The 27,117-nt window shown below is 38.2% G+C and overlaps 1 protein-coding gene across 5 annotated transcripts; it reads left to right on the plus strand.

The window, feature by feature from the left end:
• The first annotated feature begins 325 nt into the window (after positions 1 to 325).
• Positions 326 to 27,093, plus strand: arhgap17b (Rho GTPase activating protein 17b). Of its 5 annotated transcripts, XR_009649887.1 has the most exons (22): positions 326 to 723; positions 9,624 to 9,663; positions 13,963 to 14,067; positions 14,160 to 14,236; positions 14,718 to 14,829; positions 15,226 to 15,302; positions 15,648 to 15,765; positions 16,050 to 16,118; positions 16,351 to 16,432; positions 16,939 to 17,066; positions 17,523 to 17,634; positions 17,849 to 17,930; positions 18,153 to 18,233; positions 18,534 to 18,647; positions 18,773 to 18,864; positions 19,096 to 19,252; positions 20,813 to 21,031; positions 21,673 to 21,809; positions 22,009 to 22,425; positions 23,138 to 23,161; positions 24,399 to 24,442; positions 25,522 to 27,093. XR_009649887.1 is itself a non-coding variant. In XM_060892263.1 (21 exons), the coding sequence occupies exons 1-20, from the start codon at positions 671 to 673 to the stop codon at positions 23,140 to 23,142; spliced, it is 2,277 nt and encodes a 758-aa protein (XP_060748246.1). In that variant the 5' UTR covers positions 326 to 670; the 3' UTR covers positions 23,143 to 23,161; positions 25,522 to 27,093. The 5 variants fall into 5 exon arrangements, 4 of the variants coding, with proteins under 4 accessions (XP_060748246.1, XP_060748245.1, XP_060748247.1 ...); XM_060892263.1 differs by lacking the exon at positions 24,399 to 24,442; XM_060892262.1 differs by lacking the exon at positions 23,138 to 23,161.
• Positions 27,094 to 27,117: the final 24 nt, after the last annotated feature.

The following is a 27,117-nucleotide window of genomic DNA, read 5'->3' on the forward strand; positions in this document are numbered from 1 at the left end:
AACGTTTTTATTATTATTATTATTATTTGTATTTTATTTATTTGTTTATTTAGCTTTGGTGTTCTGTGATTGAGTCAGATTCAGTAATTGTCTGAGTCCTACTCTGAGGCCTACTGTAGTGTGTTACTGTACTGTTTAGTGTGTTACTGTACTGTTTAGTGTGTTACTGTACTGTTTAGTGTGTTACTGTACTGTTTAGTGTGTTACTGTACTGTTTAGTGTGTTACTGTACTGTTTAGTGTGTTACTGTACTGTTTAGTGTGTTACTGTACTGTTTAGTGTGTAAGTGTGAATCAGTGCTGTAGGCTGGAGGAGGCCACTGTGATAGGTGTCGAATGTCAGTGCGCGTCTCGCGCTGCTGGAAGCTTCAGCAGTAGGGAAGTGAGAAGCACTTCCTACTTCCTCACGCGCTGTTGTTCAGAGGGCCGAATGCGGAAAACGATGTAGTTCTGAACAACTTTTTAGGACCAAACAGCTAGACATTTGAGGCAGAGCAGCGGGGAATGAGCGTGAAGGAGAGAAACTGCGGGTTGAAGCTGGCCGAGCGGCTCGGATGGCTGCGCGCGCGCGTGCGGAGCGGAGCTGAGTGACGAGGCGACTTCACACACCGGGCCTCGAGACCCTTAAACTTTAACACGGAGAACTAAACTAAACAAAACAAGGCGTCGACATGAAGAAGCAGTTTAATCGTGTGAAGCAGCTCGCCAACCAAACGGTTGGAAGGTCGGTGTTTTTCTTTCCTTTGCACTGTTACATTGAGTGTTAGAGAACACGTTGTGTTGTTGGGAGTGTCACAGTGTCTAAGTTCAGGGGAACAGCACAAACGCCCAGGACACTTCTCTACTAATGATCTACTACATTTTTATTTTCATTTTACCTTCAGTTATGTGACTGGAATTGAAAATGTGTTAACTTTTTGTCATCAGAGTAACTATAATGCACCCCTGGGTGGTGTGTGTGTGTGTGTGTGTGTGTGTGTGTGTGTGTGTGTGTCTGTCTGTGTGTATGTATGTATGTATGTATGTATGTGTGAATGTATGTATATATGATATATATATATATATATATATATATATATATATATATATATATATATATATATATATAGTGTGTATGTATGTATGTATGTATGTGTATACGTATATATGATATATATAATGTATATGTGTGTGTGTATATGTGTGATATACACACACACACTATATATATAATATATTAGTGTGTGTATGTGTGTGTGTGTGTGTTTTGATCCCTTTACAACTACAGTTGTTATAACCAGTTCATGGCATTACAGTGTAGCCTGCTCTGAGGTGTTGTAGGCCAAACTTAAATCGAGCTGGAGGAAGGTAGACACAAATTTTTACAAAATATGCTTATTTTGAGAGAGTTAAACCAAAATGTGATGCATTACAGACTGTACTAGAGCATATTGTTTTCTAACTAAGTGTAACTATTAGGCAAATAGTCTGGGTGAGCAAAAAAAGCAGGGAGTATCATATGATAATAGGTACATATTAAGGGTACACAAAATATGTTATGAAGTTCAGTTTTGTTCTTAGACTAAGCCACATTATCAAAGATATAAAAGTTCAGAGACTAAAAACAATAAAATGGTTGGTGCAAAAACAAACCAAGCCATTATTGTATTATTTGTTACTGTAAATAACAATTATGGTAAATGATAGCCAGGAACCTGACAGTACTCTGAGAAGTGCTTCATGATCTGTGTATTGTCCTACTTCCTTTTGGTTTGTTAGTAAATGACAACTTTAATGTATAATGCAATACATTTAAAGCTTGTCTGCATGATTTGATTTAATTGCGCAGACCTGAATTAAACCGGTGCCGGCAACCTGGGAAATTATGAAAAAATATGTAATTGTTATTACTTACACCCAAGTCAACTTAAATTTTGTAAATTAGACAAATGCCACTAAATGATAATGATTTTCAGTTCTTAATTTATCTTAAGAACTATTCTATTCAAAAGGCACCATAAGGATTTTATTATTATTTTTAAAACAGGTTTTTATTCTGGTCAAATTTTGAGCCAGTTTTAAACATGGGTTGTAAGCAGAACGTTGTAAATCGTGGTAAAATGTTTAGAAATGAAAGCAGTAAAATTTTTATATTGATACCTTCCGTGCTTTTTCCTCTTGGACCCTACCATAAATTCCAGTGTTTTTATTGGGGAGTTTGGAAATGTAGCGCATGCTTGTGTATCACTGTAAACAATTCTGAAGTTTTAATAAAGATTTGTAAAAATGGCATTCTGCTGTTATGAGGAGTTTTCATGATGATGGAAACCCTGCACAGTTGAAGCTCTTAGATTGGCCCCATTTTGAGGACTCCAAGGGGCTTCCCTAAAGCTATAGCACACAGATCCTGTTTCGTTCTGGCTGATGGATGAGGCTTTGTTCCATTTATTGTACTTCATGGGTCTCCTCCTTAAATATTTTTAACCTGCCTGGAGATTTTTGTAAATCAGTTGTTAAAACTGCAGCACAATGAATGAATACCTACAGCAATCTAAAATATACCAGTCAGAAAAAAAATCACAATAAACTATTCATAATATCAATATAAACCATTTTACTAAACAGAACCATTTACCAAGAACCAGGAGGAGAACGGAACTAAAAATAAATTTTACTGTTGAGACGGATGTTGGTTTTGAAGGTAATTGAATTGATGATACTGTTGGAAAAGTGATGGCAGATTTGGATTCACTTTCTGTTTTGTTCTGAAATCTTATAAATTCAGTTGCTTCTGCTTAACAGAAATGGTCCAAAGGGTGAACACTAGGCAAGTATTAATATCTCTTATATATGAAATGTGACTTTTGACACCCGCAATATCTTTACAGATGATCAGTGCTCCAACCCACTGAATAGCTGTAAAGACATAGTCATATCACTAGTTCACCATAATGAAAGATAACAAAACAAGAACAGTGTTTTTTCTATTTTTAATGAGAAATTTGGAAATAAATCCATTATTGCTATGATTAAGGAATGATTTTTACATGACAAGTTTTGCATGTATTGTTTTTATAATACCGCATCACAGATTGTGTTAAAACACAAGGCAATAATTGTGCGTTTACTTGAATGGTATTTTCCAAAGCAGGCATTTGTTTGGATTAAGGAAATCGCCGAACCAGGCTATCGTAAATAACATGAAGGAACTCTGACATTTTTCTTGTAGCTATTTAGAGCAGTAACATGTAAATACATGTAGGTACCTTTAGGAGAGGGAAGGAAGAGGGGTGTCTAATGTTATGGGTGGTGTTTAGCAGTTTTTCCCAGTTCCTTTTTCCTCTGACTGGTGATTTTGTAGTAGCAGAAATGGTTCATTTAACACCTGTGTGCAAAAAAAAAAAAATAATAATAATAATTATACTCGTGGGGGCACGGTGGCTTAGTGGTTAGCACGTTCGCCTCACACCTCCAGGGTCGGGGTTCGATTCCCGCCTCCACCTTGTGTGTGTGGAGTTTGCATGTTCTCCCCGTGCCTCGGGGGTTTCCTCCGGGTACTCCGGTTTCCTCCCCCGGTCCAAAGACATGCATGGTAGGTTGATTGGCATCTCTGGAAAATTGTCCCTAGTGTGTGATTGCGTGAGTGAATGAGAGTGTGTGTGTGTGCCCTGCGATGGGTTGGCACTCCGTCCAGGGTGTATCCTGCCTTGATGCCCAATGACGCCTGAGATAGGCACAGGCTCCCCGTGACCCGAGGTAGTTCGGATAAGCGGTAGAAGATGAATGAATGAATGAATGAATAATTATACTCCTGCAAATTATGCCAGTCGCTTACAATTAATAAAGCTCCAGATAGACTTTTGACAGACTTGTATACAGTATAGTGTATTATAGTATGTTATTCCACGGCAGTTTCTTTTTAACATGAACAAAAATGATGACAGGGTTTAACTTGTTTGTTGGATATTGGAAACAGATAAAGATTGTCAAATTGCTGTGGTATGAAAGGAGTGGAAGTGCCGTAGTGGAATGTGTTGTTATATGAAAATCGCGCAACCTTGACCCTTTTTTATAACAGGTTTTATTTATTGTCTAAAGTATTTTAGTTAATAACTATTAGCTGAATTATTACAACACTTCTTTAAGTCTTTACTGATCAGAGGTTTCTAAGAATATTCAGTCAGCACAGTTTTTCATTCTCCCTCAGAACATGACACCAAATGACAGACACCAGGTGTGTGTGTGTGTGTCTGTGTGTCTGTATGTCTGTGTGTGTCTGCATGTCTGTGTGTGTCTCCTGTCTGTCTCTCTGTGTGTGTGTCTGCCTGTCTGTCTGTGTGTGTGTCTGTGTGTGTGTGTGTCTGTGTCTGTGTGTTTCTCTGTGTGTGTGTGTGTGTGTGCAGATTTTGAGACACTGCTGGTAAAATCATCATGTCTCTGTTACAGTAAATCAGAGTGTAATGTAGAATGCAAACCAAAATCTGACTCAGACTCAGCGCTTCACAGAGCAGCTTCTCAGGCTGTACACAGTGCCAGGTTTTGTTTTATCCATTTGACTCTAATTATGGCTTCAGTCATGTACTGGAGATTGTACAGAGCAAATGTTTCCAAACAGCCTGCTCTAATTATCAATCAGGATGACATTTAATTAATTACAAAATCATCTTAAATAAATATGCTGTATGTAATTAACTGTCTCTTGCAAAGAGATATTTAATACGAGGAAACAGTAATTAAATGATTGGTAACAAATTGGTTCCTGACCTCATTATTGATTTTTTGCCAGGAATCACAGTTTAGTCCATGTCCTGAAATCCTTTACATTTTACATTTGTGGCACTTAGATAAATGATTATAGCCATGATAGAAAATATTCATTCATTCATTCATTCATTCATTCATTCATTCATCTTCTACTGCTTATCCGAACTACCTCGTAGTGCCTATCTCAGGCGTCATCGGGCATCAAGGCAGGATACACCCTGGACGGAGTGCCAACCCATCACAGGGCACACACACACACTCATTCACTCACGCAATCACACACTACGGACAATTTTCCAGAGATGCCAATCAACCTACCATGCATGTCTTTGGACTGGGGGAGGAAACCGGAGTACCCGGAGGAAACCCCCGAGGCACATGGAGAACAAGCAAACTCCACACACACAAGGTGGAGGCGGGAATCGAACCCCAAACCTGGAGGTGTGAGACGAACGTGATAACCACTAAGCCACCGTGCCCCCCTCTGATAGAAAATAATTTTATAATATTTGATCATTTCTTATTTTATTTTTGATTTATCCATTTTCACATTTTCTGTTTGTTTAATATTTTAATTGTTGTCTTTTGCTAAATATCTAAATATCCACATTGTAACATGGATCCATTCTAGCAATGTGCTGATATAACAGTCTATGTTCAGGTGGTGATAATTATTTATGTTATTATTTGATCACAGATTATGATATTACACTAATAGTATCGTCAGTACATAATGTTTCATGCCCTGGAATATTCCTCAAACCCTGATCAATGTTTATACATTTTGAAGCCGGGGTTGCTGAACTTCCCTGCCAAATGTTCTTTACTGCATAACATAAAAGGGTCATTTATGATACTTTTTATTATCAAATATTTGCTAGTTTTTAAATTCTGTTCCAAACCCAATACGTGGTATTACATACGTTTCCAACAGGAGGCTGATGTTCTAGTGGGCTTATACTGAACTGCATAAGATCTAAACTATGCACTATGTACTGAGCATATGTCAAGAGACAGACAGAGAGACAGACATTTAGACAAGATTTATATATTTTATTACATTACAGACCACAAATGCACTGGTGTTAGAATGGTTTAGCTTTAAAAATAATATTAGAGGAAGAAAAGTTTTTTTTTTGCTGCTTACAGAAGTAAACACTAATTATCAGCAACAACAAAATCCTTTAGTATTTAAGATTAAATTTTAAATCCTCTCTAATGCATCATAATGCTGATGTTTGAGTTTTTTTTAGTAAATTCACAAAATCTTAGTTTTTTTTTTTTTTTTACTGAAACTGAAGCTTGGAAGGTTTTGCATTCAGACCCAACATCATTCAAATTTCTAGGTGGGTAGGCATGCAATGCCAACTAGTGACCTCTCTAACCTAGATAATGCATGTGAGATTATAACCATAATTAAATACATTTATACTCTGGCTTGTGGTATTGACTGTTTTGAAATGTCCATGAAGTGAATTTTTGTTGGTGTTCAGCATTGCAGTATATCGAATTGTGTTATTTTGGCACATGATCACTATAGGGTTTTAATAAAATAAAAGACGATGCTGTCAGTGAGACAGACAGAGACAGGCAGAGAGAGAGACAGGCAGAGAGAGAGACAGGCAGAGAGAGAGACAGAGACTGAGAGAGAGACAGACAGTATTCACACTTATTTTACAACAGTGCTCTGCACATCATCTAAACACATCAGCTTGACATTTGCAGAAGGTGTAACTGACAGATGGGATGCCGGATTGCAGCAGGGGGCCGTTCCAACACACCGACAAGTATCATTTCCTAACACTGTTTTCCCATAACACATACAGCCCTTTTCCACAAACAGACAGTGGAAAACAAGAGGAGAACGGAAGTGTGTCTCTATACCTGATTCCGTTTGCTATGCAACTGCGAAATTAAGATTAAATATATATATATTTCTCTAAATGTCGACACTCAAACAAATGACGTCTGTCCCAAAAGGACATGTCAGGAAATGATTGTATACCAAAATACATTGCACAGGAGATTTGGGGTTTGATTTATATCTTGAATTACATTACAGACCACAAACCATTATCCAATTTTTATCCATTCTGTTCACTGTTTAAAAGGCTTCACGGCTTGCCTGGTACTGAGTAAACAGTAATGTTGCCATGGCGATACATTCCAAGAAGAACTTCGGGCTGTGTGTGTGTGCGTTTCTGCTGATTGGGTTTAATCCTACACACATGGAGTGTACGCTCAGTGCACTCTGACTCGGGTGTGTGTAGGCTGGGCTTCAGGAGTTTTTCTTTTCCTTTAAAGACTAAAGGAAAGCCTACATCCATTTGCCACACTCCAAATCAATGCTAATTCAATATTGATGCGAATCTAAAAATTCTCTCCCTCCTGAAGCTTTCTGCCTATGTAACAAGATCTCATAGATATTTTTTTCTTGTTGCTCAGCTTGTGGCTATCAGTTTCATCTTTTGTGGCTTTTGTCTCAATGTATATACACAGATCCTCTTCCAGGAGATCTCTCAAGTTTCAGGAGTTTCAGGAGATCTCTTCTCCTTTCTCAACTCTGTCTTTATATTTCTAAAACTCAGAGCAATTACAGATTTGTTGAAACACAGATGGTTCTTAATAGATAAGTAGCATTTCTTTCATCTCCTGGCTATCGATATGTCCTATAGCCATGTCAAGACAGCACCAGTGTTATTACCGTCAACTAACAGCAAATGGGTAAGCTTCTACATCAAGCTGTTCACCTAAATTGCTTTATTTTAGTATTATTTTCTTCTTTTCTTTTTAATGATGTTCATTGGCATTACAGATGCTGGGCAACACAATTTTCATTGTCAAGGAAACAGATTACTAAGCTATATTTGCCTTGCGCTATACCACAGTGATCCAAACTGTTGTCTCTGTTGACATTCTGCCAGTGTGTAGCATTATTATTGCAGTAGAGTAGCAAGTGTTATGGATGCTTTTTTTAAGTGGATTAACAAATTTGATTGCATATATTCCATTTAGCTGGACGATAAAACTTGTTTTGACGTACAGAGGCTAGGAAATATTCTGATTTAATACATTGTCCTCGATAGGGGGAAAAAGGATGGTTTGAATGGAAGCCATTCACTAGCTGTACAAGCATTTAGGGAGCAACTAATCTCTGACCACTGAATATAATCTAGGGTACAGCAGACATTAATTCAGTCGCCAGGATGTTTATACACCCTAGTGTCAAGGGGAAGCAGGGTTTGTGTTATTAATTCTCTTTTAATTCAGCATTTCCCTGCCAGCAAAGTATGTTCAGTACTCATTCCTTTCTCCTTAGTCAGTCTAACTAGCACAACATACGTTATTACATTGTATTATCTACCACTATTGATAAGCAACCTTCGTATTAGTCTGGGTAGCACATCAGAGTTTAGCTTTCACCTTTCGCACGAGCTAGCGGATACATTTGTGATTTGTTCCCTCTTATTGGGCGTTTGTGTAGCTTAGAGCAAGCAAAGTACAAACTATATAGTGTTATATAAACTATAACAGTATATATCTACATAGAAGGCTTTCGCCGAGCACAACTTTACTCTGTTACGGTAATATTATGTGATGATTACACTGGTGTATCTGAACTGCAGTGCAGCTTGGACACAAGCAGAGGCCTAATGGGGAAGCTTACAGAAGGAACTACTGTGCTGAATGAGCACTTTTTCAGGACATAAATCACTGTTTCAGCAATATTCCACCACCCAGCACACTAGCACACTATCTATTAAGTGCAACAAGAGCTAGGGTTTATATACAGGGCTAGAGGTGTTTGTTTGTGTGTGTTTGTTTGTGTGTGTGTGTGTGAGCTAATTTGATTTGTAACAGGGAATGTATAATGCTTTTAGCATCAACACACAAGGACATTAACACACAGTCCTCAGAATAACAATCTGAACCATGCTTTTTGTGATACTTGTGGTGATGGCAGGTCTCAATGCCTTCACTTCTTACATTACTATATCTTATATGTCATGTTATATCTTTTGATTATAGCTGCTTGATCAACAAATTCCAAAGTGACAAAAAAAAAAATCTATTTAGTAAGATCAGTGTAAGAGTTCTGCAGTTTTTGGAGGTCCACCCTATCTTTTGTCTTTCCCATATTTTCCCTGTTCTTGTACTTTCCATTTCCTACAGAGTGCACCGAGTGTACTCCACATGGTGCTCAGCGTTTTTTTTTTTTATCTGAAGTTCCTGTCACGTTCTTGTAATTTATGTGTATGGGTATGTGAGACTATGAGAGAAATGTGTCCAAACTGGTGTTCACTGGCTGGAATGCTTGCTAATTATGTGGTCTGTCTGTCCATTTGTATGTGCTTTGCATAAAGCTTGCAATAAACGACATGGCAAATGTAGCAGGACTTCTAAAACAATTATATTCTGAAATGAAAGCAATACAGCAATTAATAGGAAGTCTAATCCTTGTAGATTCATTGACTTTTATTATTATTATTATTATTATTATTATTTTTTTTTTTACCTTTTACTATGTGACACTTACATAGATTAAGTATGCAGAACTTCTTCATACTGGATGTTTTTTGTTTTTCATATATTCATATATATATAAACTATAGAGACTGCTGTGTATGAATATTCCCAGAGAGCAACAGTTTCTGGAATACTTACACCAGCCCATCTGACGCCAGCACCGTCTGAGATCGCGTTAGACCATTTCTGATGTTTAACTCTTGACATGTGTTAGCAGTAGGTAGAAGTATTGTACTGTAGACACACAATAGCTGATTAGCTAATTATATTAATGAGCAAGGGTACAGTTGTTCAATTCAAGTGACCAGTGAGTGTATATATCCATCTAACTGCTTTTATTACCCTTTTTTCTAGAGCGGAGAAAACAGAAGTCTTAAGTGATGACCTTCTACAGGTGACTATTTCCGTATTCATCAACTTATTCTTCTTCTTCTTAGTCCACTGTTTCTTACTCAGCTAGAAATTGCTTTACATCTTTAAGAACTTTGTATTTCCCATGTAGCTCCTACTCTAATCCTATCATCTGCTCAATGGTCCTGCTAAATAATTGTCTCTCTGTCTCAGTGTGTATAGCACTCCAGGTTGTTGTTCAATCCTCTTCTAGCTAACCTTTGCCCACTTGTTGGTTTACTCTGCTTTCCTCTCCAATCACACACTTCTGGAATGTTCTTTATGACTCAAATTCCATTCTTAGGGAGGAAAGTCTAAAATCCCTTTTGCGGCTCGATTCACCCAAGTTTAACGATCCAGAGTTTATCACTTAGTTACAGAATCTCGGAAGAAGTGAGCTCATGATACAGATCCCATTCGTTATTCTGAATTGTGTTGTCTTTTGTATGAGCATGATATTGCTTATTTCTAAATACTAAGATTCCGTGAGTCCATTGTTGAGTTCAGAGAATCTGGCACAAGTTTTACTGACTCTCTCTGGTCATGCTCTGCTAGCTCTGCCTAAGCTAGAACAAACAGGATGTGATGCTGTTCTTAACCCGTATCATTTTATATTTAGCGATGTCAAAAGTTAAGGAAACGTAAATGAAAGTGTAAACAGCAACCTCATTTGTTGGTTCAGTTACCTTTGTTGCTCTATTTATCTCTTGATTTAAAAATGAAACACACTGTTGCGCATGCGATATGCATTGGTTGGAAAGACGATGATGATACTCAGATGTGTTGCTGACACGCAGAGTGAATTCTAGGTCACTCACACTTAGAGTCGGTTGTCAGTTACACCCATATGCATAGAGACAGAGGCCGAGCTTACACACAGTGACGAGCTTTGCACACGGAAGAGACAGCGAAAGCATTTCTGCTATCCTGGGAAAAAGCCTGTCTACAATGAAAATGCTTGAGAATTCATCATTTTTATATTTCTGTGTATGTACTATATTTACTCCAATATATTTATGTGGGGCACAAGACTGACATTAAAATAGACATTCATAAAAACATTGAGTGATTCTGTACGATTGAGTGCCTTGCCTTCCCCTTTCAACAGCTGAGAAAGTAGCAGTTCCTGTGAGGCCCTGCACGCTGCATTCCAGCGTCACTCATGCATTCAGTGTCCAAGGGTCAAAGTTCGACTGTCGCTGCTTCACTATTTAAAGCAAACCTCCATGTGCCAGCAAATTCTGTACACAGACAACCCTCATACAAAATACTATAGTAAAAACTTCTCTCTTCATAAGGAGGTGGGAGTCAGAGTTTTTCCTCCACAGAGAGTTCAACAGCTGCCAACCGCCAGTTTCACTTCAGATTAAAAAATACTTTCATTTTCACCAAACTAGAAAATGTAAAGCCTATCAGCTCTCAGAAATGAGCATCAGCTCTCAGAAATGAGCGGCAGCTATGCGGAAGGAAATTCCTAGTTGATGGGAGAGATCAACAGAGAATGGCTAGACTGGTTTGAACTGATCGAAAGGTTACAGTAACTCAGATTGTGGGCAAAGGTTAGCCAACTGTAGTGAGTAGAAAAGCATCTCAGAATGCACAACACGGTGAGCCTTGAGGCTACAACAGCAGAAGAGCACTAAAGCATTTCTGTCTGCAGAATTTCCTCTTACTGGATATTTTTTCTGTTCAGCCAACAATCATACCACGGCCAGAATTACTGCCATTACAATTTTAGATATAACTAATACAATCAAAAAATGATTTAATTTCTTGTTATATGAAACACAGGCTTGCCCTTAGCTGTTGAACTGATACCAGTTTGTAGTAAATATAATTCTTAATTATGATCAGCAGTGCAATCAGGAACCACTTGCCACATCAGCAATCATGAAAACACTTCTTATACAAGGTAGGCTGATTATATTGTACATTGATAGGTTTCATTTCACCTAAATTTACTCAAAACATACTCTATTTGCCCAGTCTAACACATTAGAGCATGTGACATGAGGGTGGTGCTTCCATTAAATTTTTATATGGCACAACCTTGTTATAATGGACAATGTTGAATGTTTAGATTGGAATCTGGTCCTGCAAGAAGCTTGTTTGATTGTTCATTATTCGACAATACAGTAGGCCTCAGGATGCTTAAATCATTTCCTCTTATTGAGCATGCTGTTACTATTGTATACTGTTGTATTCATTCTTTTACAGACCATATAGTGGATGTGCACTCGATCTCTTCCTTGCATGTTTAAAAATTCTGTGGAAGTCAGAATGAAAGCAGAAGTCAATGGCATTTTCAGTTGTAGTTCCACTTGTGCTTGTCCGAAACGTCATGTTTGATTACTGACAAGAGGAAATTTTCTTTTTGTGTATTCAAGTTGGCAAAACCCTTGCAAACCCTTACAATTCTCATGCCGTAGTCAGTTTTTTGCCACCTACTTGTTAAAGGCGGAAAGGGAACCTGTAGCAGAGCTAACACCTGAAGCTCTGTGTGTTAGACACCCCATGTGTGAGCTCACCTGACAGGCAGAAAGGCCTGGAGCCAATTTGGCTTCTCCATGGGTACGAACAAAAGGAAAAGACTTGAGCTGTCATCATTTGCCTGAGTCCAGGATGAATTTTTACAGCTACATGAGTTCTCCGGCTTACCATTTGAATCCAACCTGATCGGAACGGCTCTGGGCTGGAGGCTTTCCGAAAAACTGGCTTGTCAGTCAAAACGAGGTGCATAAGACATGCAAAGATCCTGCAAAACCTGCATACTGTATTTATAGGGTAGAGAGAGGTGAAGTGAAAATGAATCAGCAGACAAGCTGAACTCTGATACTCTCAAAAATAGTACTGCATTTTCCTTCTTCCTTTTGTACATACTGTATTATTGTAAACACATTTTTTATACTAAGTTGAGGTAAAAAAAAAAAAAAATTTTGTATTTTTTTTTTTTCCTGCAAGCCTTTGAAGGAGTATTTCCTACAGGCAAGCCATGTCCGATGTTTTTTTTAATACTCAGCACCAGCATATTTTTTTTTCCTGAGAAGTATTCTTATGAAATGTATTGTATCTCAGTATAATATCTAATACGAGTATACTTGAGTAATTATCATTACTAAATGAGTAACCTTCTTAGTTTTTTCTAATTATGGTGCTGAGCAATATTTTAGATTTATTTTTGTGTCACAGGCATAGTTTGTAGCCATGAAAAGCACAACAATGCTCATGTATTTGGGCTTTAAGGCTCATTCTTTATAAAATTAACCAATCAATTCTAAATTAAATGCATTAGCTAGCTATATTAGTTATCTCAGATGGAGCACTGCAATGGAGAATGGGTTTTGCTTCAGAAAAGCGTTTCTTTTCAGTTGTAATCAAATAAGTTTTTTTATTTTCATTGCATCAGAAGCCTTTGCTGTCTGTGACCGAAACCGACTCGTCATCAAGAATAATATACAAGTTTAATGCTCAGCTCACACACCCAGCAGTGTGTAGACCTTTTTTCCCCCCTTGCCTAGTAAGTGTTGTTTGCAGCATTTGTTGCAGCTGTTTTTTGCCAGCAGTAAACTCCTTGTCCTGAGTTTTATGTTTAATGTGTTATATCAGCTTATTCGTATTGAAGAAGTATGCTAGAGTCTCTACAGTCTAATTTGCTTTGCCATCAGTAATTGTTAAATACGTCCACATCACTGTCATGTTGTCTGTTCATAAGCACAACAATTTACACTAGGCTTATGTCACGTGGTATCATGTGGTGTTGAATGTTGAAATGGGTTAAAGCTCCACTTATCGGAAGGTTGTGAGTTTGAATCCCAGATCAACTAAGCATCCCCTGATTGGCCCTTCAGCAAGGCCTTTAACTCTCAGTTGTATAAAAATGAGATAAACTGTAAGTCCGCCAAATGCATTTACATAAATGTAAATATGAGAAGATTATATTAAAGATATTTAAATGAGCATTATATCGGACCAAAAGCACACTGCATCACCTACTTATTTTTTTTTTAATTAATTTTTTATTTTATTTTATTTATTTATTTTTTTTTAAGAAAAAAGTGCTTCCCAACTGGTGGATTTATTATTTTATTTTTTTAAGTTTACATAAATTTTAATGCCGCGTGCTTTTATTTGAATGCCGTCTGGCATTTCCTGCTTACAGCTTGCGCCTGAGAACCTGTCATTGTCAGCGTGTATAAAATGAATAAAAAGACTAATGTTTTATGATGAAATTTTGCTGAACGTACATGGCCATTACAGTGAATTTAATCGTTTCTGATCATTAAGCCAGATTTTCTGTTTACAGATTGAGCGCCGCATGGAGATTGTGCGGTTGGTCTCGCATAATGCCTACAAGAAGTTGGCATCATGTATGCAGGGCCATGTTGGAACAGATGTGGAAAAGAGACACGTAAGTGCAAATTCTGTTTTGTTTCACATATCTTCAGTGTGATCACACCCTTCATTCATAATGTGACACGGTGCATGTTTGTCCCACTTTAGAAAAAGCTGCCTCTGATGGCCCTCTCTCAGGCCATGGTGGATGGAGGCACTCAGTTAGGAGAAGAGTGCATGATTGGGTGAGTTCACTTGCATTCTGATCCATGCATGGTCCACGGTAGCACGTGTCAAATTAAGAGAATTCATATGAGGAGACGTTCACAGCTGGGTTTTGGTGACATTCGTTAAAGAGGGCCTGCTTTAAGTTCACCTCATTCAATATAGACCCATATAAGAAGCACTGCTGGACCTTACACAACTTGGATGATGGTCTCCTTCTAGACTAGACAAAGACACAATGTCTATCATCTTAAGCAGTAATCAATTGTGGGAAACTGAAAATCAAAACATTTAGGAGCATATCAAACCTGTTTCTAGATTTTTGTAATTATTTTTAGCAGATATCTATGCTTATCAAAGTACTCTTCAGTTACTGAGTATTTTATTTACTCGTATTCCATATTTCATCAGAGTGTTATAGAAAGCTTATGTTCTTCAGGATTCAGTTCTGCTGTATTTACTACAGTATGTGTATTTATGTATATGACTGTGCTGATATAGAAAGATGATGGAGGTGTGTGGAGAAGCTGAAAGTAAGCTCGCCTATGAGCAGAGCCAGCATGAAGTCCAGCTTGAAAGGGAAGTCCTGGAACCACTTAACCAGCTAGCAGAGGTGAGCACAGACACATAACATTTGGTAATGTGTATTGTGCAAATCATAAAGCATACTAGTAGAATATCAATATCAAATTATACACGGAATGTTTTAACATTTACCAAAAAACTGAGTCTTAAAATGAAATAAATGAACGCTGAAATGAAATGATGCAAATGACCTTTTAGCACTAATCCTTGTGTTTTTTCCAAAAAATAAAAAGCTAAATAAATCATTGCTGGGAGTCAAGCACAAAATTTGTGTTCATGATGTATTGCATCTAGCACAAGTTATATATCGATTAGTTAGTTATGCTAAATAAGTGAAACATTTTTCACAATTGTATTTACTTTTAGATATTCTTATATCCTGTCCACATAATAGATTATCTTTTTTATTTCTTTCTACCTTTAGTTTGACATTCCTAATATTATGAAGCAGAGAAAGCAGCTAGCTAAGCTTGTACTGGACTATGATTCTGCAAAGGCGAGGTGAGCAAAACGGCCTACTTCAAAACGAATAGAAACCTTACTTATTTGTTAAATTATTAAAAAAAAAATTATATATATATATATATATGTATATATGTGTGTGTGTGTATATATATATATATATATATATATATATATATATATATATATATATATATATATATATATATATATGTGTGTATATATATATATATATGTATATATATATATTAGCTGTAAGAGAAATGTAAGTATATCTAGATAATTAATTATAACCACTGTGCTTAAAAACCACAGATTGTACATTGATTGTACATTTCACATGACCTGCTATAGTTTTACATGTTTATTCTCTGTCTGATGCAGATATCACCAGGCCAATAAAGCAATTCTCACAGCTACAAACAACCAGGCAATGGCTGCTAAAGCAGACTCCTGTAAAGAAGAGATGGATGAAGCCCACAACAAAGTGGAGATATGTAAGGTATGGTTATAGGATAATTCATCTAAAGGAGGGGTTCTGTATCTGCTGATGACCTTGAGCTGGGCCAGGGAGGAACTGGAGAGAATTATGAAACACATTCCTGAGGTAAAAAAAAAAAAGAACCAGAAATACAGAGACTATCATGGAAAGCAACGACCATTTAAAATTTGGACAAAATAATATACAATCACTATACAGCTTCATACTAGATTGTATGATTGAAATAAGTTTGAAGTATCTTGAAGTGTTTCATGAGTAAACCAACCCTCATTTGTTCTCTTTAGGATCAACTGGCTGCTGATATGTACAACTTCTCCTCCAAGGAGGGAGAATATGCACGTTATTACGTCATGGTGAGTTCTCCCTCTGCTGTCTGTTGATGCAGCGGTGTAATACTCATTCGACACAAATGCTTTCCTTGTGTTTCCCATCTAATCATGGCGGAGTGCTGAGCTTGTTGCTTTGAAGAATGAAATGTTATTACTATTAATTCCAGAAATCCAGCCATTTGCACTTTCCTGTCACGTTTCCTGTTGTGCGAACACTAAGAAAAAAAAAGTAAGAAATATGTTGCTTCCTTGTTAGTTGTTAGAGGAACAAGCTGAATACCACAGACGCTCTCTGGCTTGCATTGAATGCGTCCTTCCTGCTATCAGATCACAGCAAGGTATGACCTGCTTTCATTTCCTGGATGTAAAAATAACCCATATTGTATTAAACAAAACATAAATGCAGAAAATTGAATCTGTACACGCATGTAGAAATAACTGACATGATGGATTTGATCAGTACTCTGTAGTGTTGTAGTATACCAATAATTATAGATAACACCTCCACACACAAAACAAGTCCAATCCAAATAGGACATATGACCCCATTCCTTCACAGGAACAGAAAGTATTTTTATAATGTGTATATTGAACATTCTATTGGCACTGAAAATTGTTATTTGAGTCACAGTTCAGATTAGATTGTCTGGGATCAGTGCTGTGAAGTCTACTATATATTTCTGGATCTATGATCCGACCGCTGCTGATCAGTTATTCGCTGACTTTTATTTTTGCGCAATCTCTCTCTCTCTCCCTCTCTCTCTCCCCCTCTCTGTCTCTCTCTCTCCCTCCCCCCCTCTCTCTCTCCCATGTCTCTCTCTCTCTCTCTCCCCTGTCTCTCCAGACACATGGATGGAGAAGCCAGCATTTGGTACAGCACTTGAGGAGCACCTTAAGCGCAGTAACCGAGAGATTGCTCTGCCTATAGAGGCCTGTGTGATGATGCTGTTGGAAACAGGCATGAAAGAGGAGGTAATGAGCCTGACCAAGCACATGACAAAACTGCTGTAGTCTTTAGAAAATTTGTCCAGATTCAAGAGGGTTCACTATTACTATTCAAACTGAGAACTTCTGCTCTAGAAGCTCTCTAAAGAGTCCCCATAATGACCTGTGACTCTTATATTTGGTGGCACATTAAAAAAATGGTTGTATTTTGATCAGTTGACAAAATCTGGAGTAAATGATATAAATGTAGTTTGTTTTTTTTGACAACAATTCATTTGCCTAACGGACTAACTCGTGAAAGTCTTGCTTTAGTAAGTGAGTCTCTGGGAGTGTAATTGAAACTACTGATGTTATTGTGTAGTTTACTTCTCCTTTCCATTTTGACACGCAGACTACTGGGTCTAATAATAGAAGTGAAACGAGACGTCTATTTCCCATCTCTTATCGGCGTGAAAAAGATTTTTCAAATGCTTGGTTTTGCAGGGATTATTTCGTATTGCTGCAGGAGCCTCTAAACTAAAGAAGCTCAAAGCAGCATTGGATTGTTCAACTTCTCAGCTGGAGGAGTTCTACTCAGACCCTCACGCTGTAGCTGGTATGTCCCAAATGCAGTAGAAAAAAAAAGTATTTGGTGCTTTGGTCTCCTTGTCTATGCATCTAATATTTTGAGGATATTTTTTCTTTTAAACAAAACCAGGCTAACCTGATTTTACAGTTAAAACTATATCCTGCTGCTGCAGGTTCTGTTCTAGTTCGCACTGATGACATGAGAAACACTGTCTTTGTTTTCTTTGTTTTCCCATAATCAGGAGCCCTGAAGTCATACCTGAGGGAGTTGCCTGAACCACTGATGACCTTCCAGATGTATGATGAGTGGATTCAAGCCTCAAAGTAAATGACATATTGCATGGCACACATTCTGTACACGCATGTACACACAAGAACACTATCCATAGCGGTATGGTAATTAGATAGAGTTCAGACAGGAACATTAGAGAATACGTGCAAATCATGTATGACTTAACATTTTAACCTCCCAGAATACATTCATTCAAATTGTGTGGCATGTCTTTTTCTCTTTTTTTTTTTGTCTGGATGTCACTTTCTTTGCAGTGTTGCTGATCCAGATAAAAGACTGCAAGCATTGTGGGTGACGTGTGACAGTTTGCCAAAGGCCAACAAGGCTAACCTGAAGTAGGTTAAGGAAAAAAATCAAAACACACACATGCTGTTATAAAGAAATGGGATTTGTAAACACAGTGAACACAATTTTTATTATCATACTTTGTTTTTAAACTACGTACAGTTACATTTAACGTTTTAACATCCATTAAACAAGTTATTTAGCTTGATGCCTAAGCAACTGTAATGTTTAACAGTCCTTAAAAAACACTATTAATAGCTTTACCTCTGACTGCTACAAAGTAAATAACCTTTTTTTTTTTTTTTTTTTTTGCATTTTGACCTTATTCCGCTTATTTTGTGTCCATCAAGATATCTGGTGAAGTTTCTGGCCAAGCTAGCTCAGGAGAGTGATGTCAATAAGATGACCCCAAGCAACATCGCCATTGTACTGGGACCAAATTTGCTGTGGGCCAAAACTGAGGGGTGAGTTCACACACAAAACATAACAACACAGTCTCATTTTCTGTCTGTGTAGATTTGAAATGTAACGTTTTGGATCACACATTGAATAACATCAGCTGTTGAATGAGTTTTTCTTGTATCTTTAGGACTCTTGCTGAAATGGCAGCTGCTACTTCAGTCCATGTGGTGGCGATTATTGAGCCCATCATCCAGCATGCTGACTGGTTTTTCCCAGAAGGTACAGTAAGAGTTGTGTTTATCCAAATCACTTTATCTGAACATGAGAGTTTTACTATTACTACTATTTTATTTATTTATAATTCCAATTATAAGATTACAAACTAGATCATATCTGAGAAGTAGATAACATGGCACATTCAGATTTTAGTGAATATGTCTTATACAATATGAACAAACATTTGTGAACACATGACCACCACCGAATTGTCCTGTTTTCTCTGTCCTCCAGATGTGGAATTCAATGTGTCAGGAGTGTTTGTGATGCCCACTGGCCCCATGCACCAGTCTGGACACACTGTTACCACCGAGCCTGAATATGCCACTATAGAGCGGAGGCGCCCGGGCAGCCTGGGGGGATTGGAACCCGAGACTCCCCGCAAAGACAGGTATCCATCCCACCCTCGCCTTCACAGACAAGACTCCAGATCCACAACTGTGTCTGCTTTGTATGTAGTGGCCAATGATTCTGTCACAGTCAAAGCGGACAGTCCGTCTCCGGAGGCTGTGAAGTGACTCGCACGTGCGTTTCTTTTTCAAGGTGTTTTGTCTTTCAGTTTATTTTTTGTGTATGCTTCAATACATCAATAAAACTTTTATTTTCTCCCTTGTTCAAACATGGTAAAATGAGTGATATGATTTGTGTATTATGAACCGGGTTTAAGTGAGTCATACAGACTGTGATATGCCTCGACGAGACTGGATCTTCAGTAACTCTGGTCTCAGTCATGATTATACATTACAAAACTGATTAATAGATGTAAGAGTACGTTAAATATAACCGCCACACCCTCATCTGCTGTCTGTTGGCTAAATAATGGTTCAAAGTTCAAAAGGATGAAAGGTCTTTCAGACATGTGATGAGTCACGTGCTGCTGCTGTAGTAGAGGAGTTTGTTCAGTGAGTTAGTATAATCAGCTGTTTAACAGAAGTATGCAGTCTTGAGTGAAAAGAAAACTCCAGCATTTTTCAACTTAATCTCTCTCTACCTTGTTGACAGCATTTGTGCGATTACCTCAGAGTCATTTCAACACACAGGAAAAGGTTTTTTGACTCAAAACATATCTATAATCCAAGTCTGAGTATTTATTTTTTTTTTAAACTTTTGACAGTGTTCTGTATAACATCAGTTCAAAGCTACAACTATTTTTATGGCAGCAAATTTGAGACGGATATTCAAGGAAATCGTTACGTATTTTTAACCTTGACTACACTAGTGCGATACTGTAAAAGTTTTGTGGTATCTTTGCTTCATCAGACAGAAACTTAATACTTCAATGATTACTGTATGATCTCTTTACACACGTTCTTCTCGATTCCTCTCGGGCCAGTTTCTTAAAGGATGACTTTAAATACATATCTGGAGTCTAATTTAAGAAATGAAAGTATTCTAAAAATGTGTTTGGCAAAAATCTTGTTTTCTTTTGACTGAACCACCGACTTCCGTTAGACTCTGAATACAAGTGATCCTCATGTAAACAAATTCTTGTTTTTGCTTTTTTATGAGTACAGCAAAATGATCTAGAATTGCTCATATGCTAAAAATATGGTAGAGATTAGATTGAAAATGTGCTGGAACATTAAATCAAAAGGTCACATCTTATACAGCTGCTTTTTTATATTTTATGCCTTTCCAATTAGTAGACAATGATAAATGACTTGCTGATGATTAGCATGTAGAGTTAGTTAAGCAATGACAAATAATTAAACAGCAAAGGAAGATATTGCCTGCTAGTGCACACTTTAAAAAAAAATCAAATAACTCAAAATTATTTCCTTTTTTTTTTGTTTAACCAATTGTACCCCCTGCCTTCGTGTGCTTTTTGTGTTGCCTCCCCCCTGTTTCTCCTTTCACTTCTCCCTGTCCTCTGGTCTAATGCCTCCCTATGACCACAGGTAGAGGGTTGTCAGGTATCAGTGTTTCACCCTCTTTCCCCTCTCCCCTGTAGCCTCACTAGCAAACATCCGGAGCATGCACCTCGTAGAACTGCCACTCTAAATAGAAAGCAGCAGCAGCAGCACACCTCTCCAGCCTTCCAGCCCCCTCTTCCTCCAGTGGAGGCAGGGGGGGTCCCAGCGTCCGAGCCCTTATCTCAATCAGCTGTAGGGGGCTCGGAGGCTGGAGCTATAACGGCTCAGACCCAGCAGCAATCTGCTGAAGAGAGCAGGTAAGGATCCGAGGACACACAGAATGCTTTCCACCGCTTCGCTGCAGGATGCCAATCAAAAAACAAACAAAAAACAACCCACCTTTTTCTACCAGATGATTCGGTGCTGCGTAAAGCTGTCTCTAGTGTAACTTTCACCATCTTTCTGTTAATGAATCCCATAAATCAACGTACCAATTAAATCCTGAACAAGTAAGTAAAAACAAATCAAAAGAGCATTTTACCTTCTGGCTGAGATTAAGGAGTTTAAAGGCTTTCAGATGCCAGTTTAAATCCGGAAACTTCTTAGTCATTTGTCTGCTCAGACTGATCATACCTTCCTCATAGTCAGTCATTCATGACTTCCTTATATCCCGTTTACTGTGTCTCTTCTCTTTCTCATGTCTGAATCACTGCACTCTTTCTTGTCTGGAGTCTACATGCTTTTAATTCCATTTACAATTTTCCTGTACTTACTGCTGAAAAAAAATGATTTCCTGGCATGCTGCATAGGTGATTGTTGTACAAATAATGATTTGCAAGCTGTTTAATATCTAATATAAAGATGCATGTTAATAAGAAGCATGGGAAACATAATATTTATAAACAGCATACTAAGAATAATGCAGATGTTTGAACCTGATTGTTTTTTACACCTGTAGTGTTGGGCGAGAGCCAACCTCCACACCTCCTCCCCTGAGAAATGGCCCTGGAGGCTCCAGTGGATCTCCTGGGCAGCTGAACATAGGGACGCCAACATCTGCTTCCAAGGGCCCCAGTCCACACTTGATGCGCAGAGGTAAGCCATCTCCCATTTCTCCACAGGAATTATAACTATCCTTGTCCATTGTTGGACACTGTGTAAAACTTACATTATATACTGTGCTGTTACCTGCATTGTCACGCTTCTATGGCTTTGTTTCGTAAATGGGTCTTGTTCAAGCTCATATTGATAGAACATATTCAAATGAGAACATGGATTGGACTTGTGCTTTCAGGTACAAAGAAACAGGCCCCTGCACCACCTAAAGTGGCTCCCAGCCCCTCTTGCTCAGCAACTACACCCTTGAAGGCCACACCCCCATCCTCTATACAGGTCCAATACCAAACCCCTGTCGCGACTATTGTCCAGCCTGTAACCTTACCTCGCCGCCAGTCCAATAACCAGATGCCCATCCATGCCCCAAGTCACCCTCCTCCTCAGCCTCCACAGAATGCAGCAGACCCAGAGCCATCCCCTCCCAACAGCCCCACTCCTCCTGACACCCCCCCACATGACTCCACCCACTCTGCTTCTATGTCCCGCCCTCGACCAGTTCCCAGACCACGGCCCAGACCCAGTGTACCACCGCCGCCCCAGCCTCCCAGTGAGAGCACTAATGGAGTGTGTAACTCTGCTTCCAAGATTATCACAGGTAAGAAAGGAGCATTAATAAAGAGATCAGAGATGGTTGTGCCTTTTTTTTTGTTTTGTTTTTTTGTTTTTTTGATTTTTCTTCAACAAAGTCTTAAATACTTAAACAAAATGCTTTCCGTATTACAGATGTTACTTTTCAGTCCATCTGATAATTAACCATGCACTCAAACCCGTGCCTTTAATTATGTATGAAACATATTCGCTTGACCTGAATTTTGGTCCTACACCCAATACTTCTTGGCGAGCATGAAAATAATCTGAATGACAGCTACCCAGTGCAGCGAAACATAATTAATTCACCTTATTACATACAAATAATACAGAGTGTAGAAAGTATACGAAGTCATGTGGTCGTTCTCAGAACAAACAGCAGATAATCAGATACTTTAAAGTCCTTGCTGGCAAAATGAATCCAGAAAGGAAACTGTTTCCTATGAAAAAAGAAGCAGAATGTTTAACTGCTTTTGTGCTTCTTATAACAGCAAAAAGCAAAAAGTTTGGGGGACGTTGAGCTTTAGTATGTTGAATCAAATCCTCGACCTCATTAACGATTCATTATTTGAAGCACAAGCCAAACTAACCGCTGCCCTCAATCTTTCCCACATCATTATATAAAGATGGAAACTTTCAAATGGTGCAGAGAAAAGGCACTTAGTTGAGCTCACAGTTAATGTTACAACATCTTACTATCTTTCCACGTATTTCCGCAGGTTGAGGATCTTATCCTGGCCAAGGTAGTAACTAGAGCACTTGTTCTAAAATTAACTTGGCGCTCATTAGCATTACTATCACTGTTAGCACTATCACCATCACCATTTTTCACCATCACTATCACCATGTTCATGTTTCATCTTGCATTTCATGGCCCAAACCCCTGATCATGTTACGCTGTATTTCATAAAATGCTTCTGCACAAAAATTCTGTACAAGTTTTTTGCAGATGGATCTCACGCCATACATTTTTTCACAAAGGGACATGTCTGAGCACTGAACTACACGCTAGTTTTGTGGTGACATGATGTTAACCGGAGAACTGTACACTATAGATAATGCATATATAGAGAATCATATCAAATGCCTAAACAAACCACTCTCCCAAGATTGCTCAGTTTTAAGCAAAGTTGCCTCTCAATGCGCATTTTTTTTAGCCTTGTAATTTATTTGATGGCTGACGTGCAGCACTGCAACTAGTAAAAGTATAGTCAGACATTAATCAGATAAAGTCTCTGGCATTTGGCTAGCTGCTACAGGAAACATATGGATTGGTATGAGCAGTGATAAAATAGGCACTGGAGAATTTTCTAGCATGGAGGGAACATTCTTCTCATTTAACTACTGATCTTGTTTGGGTGGTTACTGTGAGATCTTTTGCCCTGGGTACATAGTGAAAACAGTGAATTATACTGAACTAATGTGTGCATTTTTAAGCGCAAATCTAAGCAGTTCCTGAATAATGGACAGACGGTATGTGTGCAGCATGTACAGTTAGTTGGAATAAAACAAGTTTTGAGACAGCAAAAATGCATGTGCTTCAGGATTTAAAGCTGTTCAGTTGTAATGGAAAGTTCAGCAGATGCCAGCCATGCCCTTCCCCCTCCACTCTGGTTTGAACAACACCCCATTCTGCGGTTTCATCACACGGCTCCTCTGCTATCCATCTGCATGAGCACAAGCACTGCGATTTACAGCTGCACCCCTCAGGCCACTTCACCAGGCTTATCACTCCATCTTTCTATCTCTCCTTAACTTCGCTTTCTCTAAAAAAAAAAGAAAAAAGGGGGGGGGGTATTTTTTTTCCAATCAATTACCTTGACCATGACCACGCTGTGAGTCATACAGTGCTGTGGTTAATTACTTTTCTGATGACTTTTCCAATGCCATCAGAATGCCTTGCTTGAAAAGTAATTCATGAGTAATTGATGAATTAATTGGGTGTCTTGTGCATGACGTGGCATTGTTAAATTGTTACAGATGTGTGACCTGCCTGTGAACTAAGAGTTGAATGGCAGGCTATGGTAAGGATGTCAAAACTGCAAGCTAATCCATAGCATTGTTGCTGAATGCCTCGTTGTCAACGCTTTTGCGCACTAACACTGCTTGTCCAAAAATAACACACTAACCGCTAGCTAACCTGCATGTGCAATGACCCTTGTCACAAAGAGCTCATTGCAAACAGCAAACTTTTTCTTTTTAAAACTGCCCTGGGGTCTTATTTATCAACCATCTATACACATGTTCCTACTAGAATGGGATTTATCAATTTCTTCTTGTGCATGAGGATGTGTATATATACGCTTATATATAGATACGCTTATATATATATACACACCATACTACCATGCTTATGCAAAAACCCCTAGTGGTCAAAAAGCATAATAACAGCATTATTAGTGTTTCAGTGTAACTGAGTAGATTAACTACTATTGCAGTGTTCAAAACAAGTTAGAGAACTGTGTCATTGTGGATTGAGACAATGCCTTAATTGAACATTTAGCACACAGATTTCTTTTAATGAAAGCAGGAACCTCTTTGCTAAAAGTGATGAACTGTATTTGCCTGGTGCAATTGTAGTGCAGTAACTCATCTAGTAACTCATCTCACTTTCTGTGAGGCTAACGGAGCCCAACAGGTGCAGCTTTACACTTGGGAGTTTTTTTTTTTTATTCAAGGACTAAATCTGGCAATTTGGGGATGTATTGACATTCCTGTGTGTGCATATGTGCCTGTGGTAAATTTCGGTTTTCTACTGCATCCTGGTGGTGCTCAGGTATAGAGTTCAGTTTGATAAATGAGACCCTTTATCTGTGTGCTGCTTGCTAGCATTCACTTAGGGTGTGGAATAAAGAAGGACATGAGGCCATCGCACCACGGATGATGTCTAAATGTGCTACAATTCGAGTTAAACAATAGCGTTCCATTCATCGATTTCTTAGTGATTTTGAATCGAAGCATCAAATGCATCTAGCAAAATGACAAATTCGTGGTGTGTTAGATGTTTCCTTGCTTGTTTTCCTAAACATTTAAACATTCCGTAGCATTAGTAAGTACCACGCAAATACTTTTTGAGTTTTGACTGTAAATTCTGACCGCACAGATGTGGCCGTGACATTGAAGGGGTCCGGGCGGCTCCTTGTCCCGCATATAGCTGTGGAACAGCCTGTGACTACACCACCTGAAGCTGAGAACCAATCAGAGAGCACCATCTTTTAAGAAGTAGATGAAACACCTCCTCAACACGCAGCCAATCACTCCCTATATTGCTGTTTTGAGGCAGAGCGATGCTCTGTAGACAATCCTCGAACTCTGGGGTCTTCTGGGAAGGAGGGAGGGAGCTTTTTAGACGCTGTTACTGTTTCAACATTTGCTGACATATTGAAGCTTGAGGTAAGCAATTAAACATGCTGTATACTTGTACCAATATCACAAACTGTAACCTCTCTCTCGTGCCAGAAAGTTTCCAGTTGTTAGGCTTTAACTTTACAATTTTTTCATGCTTTTGAATTGTATTGTGAACTGCATACATGCGTATTATTACTTGAGAGTGTTTGACTGCATAACTAAGGGAACAGCCAAAAACAGTGTGAGCTTCGTCAATGAAGTTCTCTTTCCCTCTGAATTCTCTGTGCTGCCTTGTGTCTGTTATCATTCTATTTTATTCCTGTCAGCCATCTTTATTTTAAACTTTCAGCTACTGAGAGTGCAGGATTTCATTTTGACTGCCTGAGAGATAATCGAGTGATTTCTAAACAGACCAAAAATCTTTTATAGGAAACGTTTCATAGAGAAAAACTATGGAAATGCAGTGTATGGCTAAATATCAAGTATTGATTTTTAAGTACTTTTATTCATGTGGTGCAATATTGATTGCAGTTTAGACCTCCTTCTTCTTTTTTCTTACAAATGAGACAATCGCAAATTTGATGCACAGGAAAAGAGGAAATGGACCAAATATTACAGCAATAAATTCACACATCTCACATATCAGTTAAACATTATTTAAAGTGGATATCTACACCGTGTCAGTGATCGTTTCCATCCGTATGCATTGTTTTTGCTTTAATAAATGACCTGAAATGTAAGTGCAACTGCCACAAAGCTATTTCTTATTATAATGTGTCTCCTGACTCTGCTGTTCAGTACAGATTATTGGATGTTTTAGGGAGAAATGCTACACAACATTGATGTCTTCCATAAAGGACCCAATACTAAATTCCCAGCTAGACTGAAATGATCTCATTTGATTTTGTTTGAAATTTCTTTATTACATTCTGTGCTTGTAAATTTTGGTGTTATTTTTAAGGATGACAGTCAAGTATAAATGTTGGGTGAATAGGTGTAGAGTTCAGTTTTGCTCAGGAAATAGCAACTCAGAAATATTAGTCATTCATCCATTTAATTACTGACATCTTTTTTGTTGTTTTTTGCAGCAGGCTAATTTTAAATGACTTCAGATCTTGTAAATGTTGATTTGTATTTTTTGTTTCGTTTTTCTTTTTCTTTTGTACTGGGTGCACCTTTTTTTGCAGCTCTTTCCCAGCTGGTTCTGCACATCTCTCAAAGCAAAGATAATCTGGTCTGTTGTACTGATTACTGCTGTATTTCCTATACAGCAAGTGGAATGACATACAATTACCTAATAAAATTCCATTCAATGAGAAAAATACAATGCAGCACAGAGTGTACCTGTTGA

The sequence above is a fragment of the Tachysurus vachellii genome, chromosome 18, assembly GCF_030014155.1.
Source record: "Tachysurus vachellii isolate PV-2020 chromosome 18, HZAU_Pvac_v1, whole genome shotgun sequence".
NCBI lineage: Eukaryota > Metazoa > Chordata > Actinopteri > Siluriformes > Bagridae > Tachysurus > Tachysurus vachellii.

Coding starts and splice junctions, on each gene's coding strand:
- arhgap17b (XM_060892261.1), top strand. CDS start 671: ATGAAGAAGCAGTTTAATCGTGTGAAGCAGCTCGCCAACCAAACGGTT. Junction 16,119..16,350: donor ATGCACGTTATTACGTCATG/GTGAGTTCTCCC, acceptor CTTCCTTGTTAG/TTGTTAGAGGAACAAGCTGA. Junction 18,865..19,095: donor TGACTGGTTTTTCCCAGAAG/GTACAGTAAGAG, acceptor TCTGTCCTCCAG/ATGTGGAATTCAATGTGTCA.